The sequence below is a fragment of the Pediculus humanus genome, genomic scaffold, assembly GCF_000006295.1.
Source record: "Pediculus humanus corporis 1103172107383 genomic scaffold, whole genome shotgun sequence".
NCBI classification, from domain to species: domain Eukaryota; kingdom Metazoa; phylum Arthropoda; class Insecta; order Psocodea; family Pediculidae; genus Pediculus; species Pediculus humanus.
This window is the reverse complement of record NW_002987010.1, coordinates 721843-732099: the sequence shown is the minus strand read 5'-3', so window position 1 is coordinate 732099 and position 10257 is coordinate 721843. Positions and strand designations below refer to the sequence as shown.

At 26.2% G+C, this 10257-nt stretch overlaps 1 protein-coding gene across 1 annotated transcript; it reads left to right on the top strand.

Moving 5' to 3' along the window:
• Window positions 1-8132: 8132 nt before the first annotated feature.
• Window positions 8133-8352, top strand: Phum_PHUM033580 (uncharacterized protein; the record flags this gene model as incomplete). Its single annotated transcript, XM_002423007.1, has 2 exons — window positions 8133-8175; window positions 8204-8352. The coding sequence occupies 2 exons, from the start codon at window positions 8133-8135 to the stop codon at window positions 8350-8352; spliced, it is 192 nt and encodes a 63-aa protein (XP_002423052.1).
• Window positions 8353-10257: the final 1905 nt, after the last annotated feature.

The following is a 10257-nucleotide window of genomic DNA, read 5'->3' as shown; positions in this document are numbered from 1 at the left end:
ATATTTTTTTTGTTTGTTTGTTTTCCAGGTCAACAATCGAATGACGAAAGTCGTTAAAATTTTCATTCTGTGAATTTTTTTTTTTTTCGTCTTAACCTTTTCTTACTACGTCTACCTGACGACTTTTACGAAAGACAATGAAAATAATAATGATGATAATAATAGGAGAAGAGAAAACAACGAATAAGGTAAATAAAATCATTATCATTATTTTTTTTTAATAGTAATATTTAACAAACTATCAATTAAATCGATCGATCGATATTTTTTTAATTATTGATTTTATATCGTCTCGTAAAGAAAAATCAAATTTTATTTTATCGATAATAATAATAATAATAATAAAATTATTTCACGAGGGTTAATAACATTAAGAAAAAATGGACGAAAAACAAAAAAAAAACAAAATTGAAATCCGAGACGTATTTATTGTTTTATTTAATTTAACAATTTTTGTTTTTTTCCTTATATGGTAAAAAGGCAAAAAATATAGAAAACAATAAAACGTCTAAAAAAAAAAAAAAATTTTTTTAAGCAAAAATGGCAAAAAAAAAATTACAAATGGCGTAGTAAAAACGTGGCCAAGTTTTTTACTTTCCCATAGAATTTCAAGCTTTTGTGATTCCATATTGAAAAAATTTTTTTTTTTATTTTCTCTATGAAATTGATAAAAAAAATAAAAAGAAAAAAATCAAAACCTTTGACGTGCCGGGTCAAAATATCAATCCTTATATAAAATTACATATTTCAAATAGTAAAACATAATTGCCGGCCAAATTCTTTTATTTTCCATTACCACAGGTACAGGTACGGGTTGACCCGTGTCAAGGTCGAGTTTAAATTGACCCCCAAGAATTTACTTATAAAAAAATAGAAAATAGTTCAATGGTAACGTTAAAAATTAAAAAAAAAAAAATTTTTTTTTACCTTCAATGAATTTTCGAAAAAAAAAAAAAAAAAGCCATCTGCTTTTGTTCTTATACGACAGTCAGATGGTTTGCGAGTAACGTAAGGTTAAGGAAGTCGAAAAGCCAGGTGGTTTAAAGTACTCGAAAACCCCCCCCTACCACTCCTTACAAAAGAAGAAGCTTTTTTCTGGATGATTGTTATTAACATCGGTCAAAATGGCGGGTTTGCAACTTCCTGTTTTGTTTATTCGTTCGCAGTACTCGCGTAATTTTTTAATATTTCGAAAAACAATCGAATAATAAAGCGTATGATGGCACTTATATAATCAATTAAAATTGACCGATCAAGTGCCTGCGTGCCTGACATCGTTCATCAACACACGCACAAACAAACCCTTAAAAGGCTCACCCTCAAGTGTTTGAATAATTTTTTCGGTTAAATTCGTCGTGTAAATTTTATTAACAAAACGAATGTCAATTAATTATTTGAAAAAATTTTACGATAATTGACATGTTAGATATTATTATTATTATTATTATTAATTTCTAGTGTGTGTGTGTTTCTCTATGACATGTAATCCGATTATTGTAATGAGAGAGAGAGAGAGAGAGAGAGAGAGAGAGAGATGGGGAAACTTTGGAGAACAGCTAAAGTTGTTTTATATGTAATAATAAGGGGAAAACTTTATGAAAATCGGACTCTCCTGTCGAAATATTTTCTCCCTGCGGTTTATTTAACGTAAGATTTAAAACACGGTCGTGTCATTAGTAGTCATTCATTTCCCGCGAAAACGGATAACGTATTAGAACTTTTCAAATTTTATTCGTAATGAAAATTAAGATTTTAAAATTTAAATATTAGTAAAATATCTGAGACCCCGGGTCAATCAACAGAACAAAAAACTTTTTGGGGAGGGAAAAGGGGAGGGAGGGAGGACACGAATCGAAAGTAAGGATATTAAAATGTTTGTCTTTTCCCTCCCAACGTAAAAACACGACATGGCTCAGAGCTTATTATTTTCTTTGTTTTTTTTTTTTTAATGGCGACGACGGGTATTTTTTTTTATTTATTTATTGTAAAGGAAATGTTTTAGTTTAAACAATGAGGCGTATTAAACAAATTAATTCACTGACCAAAATTTCAAACGAACGCGAATAAAAAAAAAAATAAAATAATAATAAAAATAATTTCTAATTTGTATCCATGCGGGTACTTTTCTTTGTGCGGGTCATCTTTCGTAAAAAAAAAAAAAAAAAAAAAAGGTCAAAGGTAAAAACTTTGACATTGGAGAATAATAGTAAAAAGAGGAGAGAGAGGGGGGAGAAAATTCGAACAAAAAAAATTTCTTAATTACTTTTCGCATAAATTGTTGAGAATTTAAAATAAAATTAGTACGGACACGACGACGACGGTGACGTTATTATTATTATTATTATCATCATCATCATTATCATTACGAACTATTAAAAAATGGTTTAAAAAAAAAAAAAAAATCCGCAAAAAAATACGTACATGCAAAAATAAATTTTTTTTTTATTTTTTTCGTGGCGAAATGAAAAAAACAAAAACCGCAAATAAAAATGGCGGAACAAAAAAAAAAAATTTTTAGAAAGGAACAAAAACAAAAAAAATTTTTTTTTAACGTAATTATTACTATTATTATTATTATTATTGTTACGAGAGAAAAAAATTGTGTAAAATATTTTATTATTTACGTACCTGAATTTAAAAAAACTTTTTTAATGGATCGATAAAAATAATCGATGATTTAATAAAAATAATAGAAAAAAAAAAAAAAATTAAAGTTAATGATAATAATTGAAAATTAAAACGTTTTAAAACATTTTTTTTTTTTTTTGAGATGTTCAGGTATTAATTGAAATAATAATGATAATAATAATAATAATAATAATAATAATAATAATAATAATAATAATAATAATAATAATAATAATAATGACAAAACAAAATAAATTGCGTTACGGTAGTAAATAAATTGAAATTAAATTAATTAATTTAATTATAATTCACGCCATTATTAATTTATTAATTTTAATTTTCCTTTTTTTTTTTTATTTCCGTTTCCGGTACGAGAAAATTTTTTTTTTGCGTTTGTTTAACTCCCCGAAAAATTTTCTTTATTCAAATAATAAAAAAAAAAAATTTGCGGTAACGATTAATAATAATAAAATTCAATCAAAAAAATTTTTTTTTGTTTTCAATTCATTCATTCATTCATTCATTCAAAAAATATTTAAGCGTTTGATAACTTTATCGATTACCATCGTCATTATCGCAAACGATTTTTTTAAAAGCGTAAAATGAATTTTAAAAAAATTTGGCTCGATTTGTTTTCGGTTTCTGGACCCGAATAATAAAAATCGATAAAAAATCAATAAAAAAAAATTTTTTATTTTTTGTCGCAAATTAAATTTGTTTGATTCGTAGCAAATTTTTTGCGCTCGCGTACGAGAACGAAAAAATAAGAAAAAAATTTTTTTTTTCTTCTTTTCGTTTTCAATGTCAATGTTGGAAAAAGATGTCGACGATTTACATAACGACAACAAAAAAATAAATAATAATAATAAAATAAAATAAATAAATAAATAAAAACTCACCGATTTAAGTATAATAAAATGAAACAATAAATAAAAAAAAAAAAAAAAAATTTTTTTTTTTTTTTTTATTCATTAAAAGAAAAAAAAAAAAACGACCAAACTCTGAAAGCCGCCAGAACAAAACTGACTTCTACCTGGCACATTCGATGAAAACCACCTGGTGCCCGCGGCAAAATGTCCGCAACGGTAACACTACTACTACCATATCAACTGTTGTTCTTGATTCAGTGGCGTTTCTCCTCTCATTTTCTTAAAAAAAAGAAAGAGAGGAAAAAACAAATTCTTTTTTTTTTTTTAGTTTGATGACCCGTGAGTACTTTTGGTATACTATCATTTCTCCCCACCAAAAGAAGAGTCAAAAAGGAGAAAACAAAAAAAAAAAAAAAATAGGAAAAGATTTTTTTTTTTAATGTACCTGAGATTTAAGCGGAAATTTTTTTTTTTTTATTAATGGTGGGGAGAACGCGCGGTGGCTGCGGTTCGTTTCTTTTGACGAAATCAATTTTCTAGTAGTAAAAAAAAAAAAAAAACTTTTTTTTTCATTTTTTTTTCGATGCCATTTTTTTATTTAAAATAAATCAAAAAAAAAATTTTTTTTTTTTAAATTAATCGTCTATAACTTTTTTTTGTTTGTTTTTCGATTGATAAATTTATATCGTACCTGTATGAAAAATAAAGAGAGAGATAGAAAATAAAAAAAAGTTTCAAATTACGACTTCGAATACAAAAAAAAAAAATTTTATGCGGGTCGGACTGTTAACAAAAGTTTTTTTTAAAACAAAATTACCTTCATTTTTCTATCATCATTATTATTATACATTTAAGTAATTTTGTAGTATTTTTGTGACGTCATAAAAAGAAAAAAATATCACCCTAACAAGTGACTTAATAAATGGGGAGGAAGAAAAAAAGGAAAATTTTTGTTTTTATTAAGATAAAAAAAAAAGAAAGTCACGTGATTTTGGCATCGAAAAGGTTTTGTATTTACGTAAACTTATGTAAAAAATAATAATGATGATGATGGTAATGGAAAGAACGAAAGAAAAAAAAAATTACGGTGGTAAAATTTTTTTTCAAACACAAGTTATGACTTCGGTACTGAGATTTTCGTTAAAAATCACGAAAAAATGGTGGCAGAATGTGAGTGTGTGTGTGCGCGTGTTTGCAAGATGTGTTTTTAATATTTGACTCGAATAAGTTTAAACAACAATTTCCGGTTATTGGTAAATTTTTTCTCGTTTTAAACAATATCATTTCCGGTAAAATTAAAATTAAAAAAAAAAATTCGAAACCATTTCAACATTTTTTTTGTTGTACGAAAAACGTTACAAATTAATAAAAATGATGACCGATAATGACGTCATTATAATCTTAAATTTCTCCTCGTTATTATCATTATTATTATTATTATTTTAACACTCGCAAATAAAAAGTTTTAAATTTCTTTTTTTTTTTAATTACGCGGTCATTCGTTAACTTTTGAACTTTTTGTTATACCAAAAGGTAGAAAACAAAAAATTACTGAGTAATAATTAAAATTTGTTAGAGAACGGTAGCAAAAACTAAACTAAAGGTAAAACTTACGTAATCAACCACGTGATTTTTTTTAACACCCTTAAAAATTTGCTATACGCAATTTAATAAAACATTTTCTCAAATTTATAATTACCCTTCCTCCCCCCCCGAAAAAAAAACAAAAGAAATTATAGCGAAAATATTATACTTTTAACCGAATTACGTTTTATTATTATTATTATTATTATTAAATAACAATCGACGACAAAAAATTACTTTGGCAAACAAACAAATAAAAAAATTTATTATTATTTTATTACCCCGTAATTAATTAATTAATTATTAGCGACGATGATTTTAATCGTTGTGAATGACAGAAAATAAATTATTATTAAATAGAAGCCCCCCCTCCCCAAAAAAAAATTCGTTTGAATTATTAAATATCGCGAGGGTCAAATTCATTTTAGACAAACAAACGTTTGTAGTTTGTAGTTCAGAAAAAAATTTTTATTATTAACAAACAAACAAACAAAAAATGGATGATCGAACGGTGATACCTGTTTTTTAATTCATTCCTTTCGAACGTAACGTTTGTTTTTTTTTTTTTTTTAAACTCATAGAGGTATAAACCACAAAAACCGTAAAGGATTGAAAAAATCGTAATAATAATAATAATACGCCTTGAGGAATAAAATTACTGGAGAAATTTTTTTTTTAAGGAAAAGGGGATAAAATTTGTACGCGCAAAGGTTTAAACGCCCGCAAATTTAAAATACCTTAATCGAGTTAGAAAATTAAAAAAAAAGAAAAAAAAAATTCTCAGGTTTTTACAAAATGCAATTTACTTCACTTTTAACGTTGATTACCCTATTTCTATCTCTCTCTCTCTCACATTCATTTTTCACGCACGCGTATTTTTTTTTCTTTCTTTCTTTCTTTCTCTAATGAATGTTTCGGAGATTTTTTTTGTTTTTAGGCTTGTGTAAACATGAGTGCAAATTTCACGAGTGAGAAAGTCATTAGAAATAAAAACAAAACAACCAAAAACAACAAACGAATAACAACCGAGTCAAAAAAAAAACAAATCGTGTGTAAGATAATGATTATGATGATAATGATGATGATGATGATTTAAGAAACATTTTTTTTTCTTTCTCTCATTTCACAGCCTTCGTGAATCAGTAGTTAAATATTTGCGGCACGTCTGAACTTTTAATTAAACTCCTCTGTTGGTTGGCCAAAAAAAAAAAAAATAATAATATTAATAATAATTTTTTTTTCTTCTTCTTCGACGTGATTTATTATTATTATTATTATTACGCATTCGTAAAATTTTTTGTTGAACTTTTTAATTCATCCGATTGATTTTACTTATTGTTAAAAAGTTCATCCGAGTATTCTGGTGGTGGTACCACCAGTAATTTTTTTTTTGTTTGTTTGTACGTCATTTTAAAAAAAAATCAAGCGTGAGATGAGTAAAACAATTCAAAAAAAAAATCAAATGGTGAAATGAATAGAGTTATAAATCATCGAAATTAATCAATCAATCAATCAATCATTCCCTTATAATTTTATTATGTCTTAACTTTTTTGTTTTTTTTTTTTTTTGATTGAATGAAGGAAAAATTATGAAAATCGTCAAAGTGTTTCCATTTTTTTAAATTTTAATTTTAAATTCACGTTTTAAAATTTTTATTCATTTATTATTATTATTATTTTGAATATAAACGATGATGATGATGATGATGATGATTACCCGTGATAGTGACCTTTCGAGAGGGGTCAAATTAATTTTAGAGTATTTAAAAATGACCGAAATTTTGGAAATTTTTTTTTGATACAAAAAAACGTTATTATTATTATTATTATTATTATTTTTTATTTATTCGAATATGTTCAGCGATCGTTTAGCCAAATGTTATATTAATATTAGGTAGGAAAGAGAGGTAGGAGGGAGGAGGGAAGGGGGAAAGGGAAGGAAAAGAAAGTATCATTAAATAAAAAAAAAAAAAAAAATTTGTGAAATTGTGGCTTTGATGTGTCGTTTCAAATAATTCATGCATGCGTTCTGCTTAAGTAAAAAAAAAAAAAAAATGGTAACGTAATGTTAATGATTTGTACCTGAAATAGAAGTCATAGAGTAAAAAATTTTGAAACGAAATAATACATACGAAAGCATACTCCGGAAAGAGCAGTAACATATTTACATCGTTCAGCCTTTTTTTTTAAAATAATTAATAATGTGTTTGTGTGTTTGATTGAATTTAAATTTAACCGAACGGTATTATTATTATTATTATTATTATTATTCTCGCGTTCGTTAATAACTACATAATTCAAATAATGTACTGTTAATTATGGTAATATAAATAACATGTCTGTGGGAATTCACGGTTGAAACATAACCGACGTACAACAGGTCACTGAATTTTTCCACCGAAATTTTTTTTTTAACATTGTTGAAGAATTGAAATATCTTCTGCATTTAATTAATAACGTCGTCTGCTTTTTTCGATTACGTTTAAAAAAATAAAAATGATTTTTTTGTTTATTATGCTTCGTCGTTGTTTTTTTTTTACCCTTTAAAAATTTTTTTTTTTTCATTTGGTAGCCTCGTCATTAATCACGACATCAATAAATCTTCTTTGGGGAGAGGGTAGGGGGTGGGGGTTTGTACTGTCCTTTAGCTGGAGGACAAAAACTGTAAAAGACTAGGCAAGATTAAAAAAAAAAAAAAAAAAAAACCACGAAAAGATATTTTTTTTTCTTCTTTCGGTTGGTTTAATGCACCGTCGACGACGAGCGCTGTTGGTTGAACTCGAGGGGATAAAAAGCGTGAAAAACAAAATGGCGGCATTGAAAATTTTTAATTAGTTTTAATTTTATCTTCTTCGATTGTATTTCAATAATGATTATTTATTAAGAGAGATGAGAATAAGATGGCGGATTTAATTTTTTGTGTGAGTGTTAAACAACAACAACATCATCATCATCACACGACAGGAAGTTGAATTAATCTGATACAAACTCATATTTGAAAAAAAAAAAAAAAATTATAACGATGCTAAAAAATTTAAATGTTTCTTAATGATGTCAGTCGGTTCTCTGTGCGGAGTCATGGAACGTCGACCAAGTGTGACGATAATACTTTCCATGTTTAGCTTTTTTTAGGATACCTAATGATAAACATCCATCCGAATGTATTCACGGTATGACCATATCGCAACTTTTGTCATGGTTCGTTGATAAAGTTGTAGCAAAGCTGGCCAACTCACTCAGGTGCTGCTCCCAGGTGGAAGTCCTTCGATAATAAAAAAAAACTCTTCTTCATTCACGTAACGAATAATATAACGAATGTTTAAATAAATGAATCAATAATAATAATAATAATAATAGAGTGGTATTATAAGCTTCAAGAGCTTTTTAAAATAATAATAATAATAACCACGTACGTACGTAGAATCGATTGATAACTCGCGTAAATCGATTAATTTTATTTTTATTTTTTTCTATTCGTTTCGTCCATGAGAAAATAATTTGTAATTTTTTGAAATCACGACGAATAATCATTTTTTTAAAAAACGTTAAATTTTTTTAATCGTTAACCGTTACCACCGCAACCATCACCATCACCACCACCACCACCACCACCGTTATTACCACCATCACGACTACCACTACTACTTTTACAGCTACCAATTTTTTTTTTTTTTTTATGAGTATATTTTTACAGAAAAGTTATATTTAATGATGATTTAAAAAGTAAATAATTTTTTTTTTTTTTTAATGTTTGGTAAAACAAATTTACTTCAACATAAATTATTATTATTATTATTATTATTATTATTATTATTATTATTATTATTATTATTATTATTATAAAAAAAGTCCAACATGATTTTAAAACGATTGATTATTGTATGAAAACTACTTTTAGTACTACTACTACTACTACCACAAAAGTAATTTTTTGTTTTTTTTCGGGTAAAATTTTACAAATTGAAAATAATAATGATGAAAATGATGATGATAATGATGATGATGATGTTGATGTTGATGACGATGATAATAATAATTTATTTATTTGTTTTTTTTTTGTTCGGCGGCTATTTGCATTCTTTTTACATGTAAATTTTTTTTTTTTTTTTTTTTTTTTTTTTTTTTAAGGCTTAACGTTTTATTAAATACGAGTGAAAGAAAGAGAGAGAGAGAGTGAGAGAAAATATCGTCGAAGAGTTTATTTTTTTTTATATAACTTTACAATAAATTATTTAAAATGGAAAATAGAAAAAAAAATTTTTTTTTGTTTGTGTTTGAGTGCCTTTGGGAAAAGAAAAAGTAAGACACGAAATCAGGTTTGGTCAAACCGTAAAAATCATTCAGGATTTGTTTATGTCGTTTTAAAAAAAAAAAAATAAAATAAAATTCTCGAGGGAGGAATTAACGTTTTTTTTTTTTTCTAAATGATAAACAGAAATTTTTTTTTTTTTGTTTTTTGTGTTTTAAATCCCAAGATGTCTTGGATGTCCCTGTTTTTTTTATCGTCGAACGATTTCGAACGGTTTTTTTTTTTATTTTAAATTTTTAATAAAAATAAAACAAGGCTGCGTTAAGAATCGTGTGCGTTCGTGTGTGCGCGTGTGTGTATTATTGATAAAAAAAAAAATTTTTTAATAATAATAATAATTTAAGAGTCGGATCGTCATCTGATTCCCTTTCGGATTTTTTTTAATAATCGTACAGAACAAAATGCAATTAATAAATTTAAATAATAAATAATGGAGAGTGAGTGAATGGATGGATGGATGGATGGGGCGGTAATAAAAAAAAATGGAAGTCGGTAAAAAAAAAAAAAGAGGAAGAAAAAAAATTTTTTTTTTTTTAATGGACGAGAATAAAAATTAGAGTAATGACTTTAAAAGAGCAGAAGAATACGAGGAAACGGTTTTAAAAAAATTTTTTTGAATTAAACTTGTGAGGGATTTGAACCCGTTAAAAAAAAAAATCTCATTTCTTGTTGTTGTTGTTGTTGTATGTTTAATTTTACCCGATGGTTACTACCGTGATTCCGGTGCATAAAGTAAGAGAGAAGAAGAAGAAGAAGAAGGGAAAAAAAACCAACCATTGTAATCCCACCGCAAAAAAAAAAAAAAAAAATATTTGTGAGAGCTAAAATAAAAGAAGAAAAAAAAAAAATAATAATTACGAGTAGAAA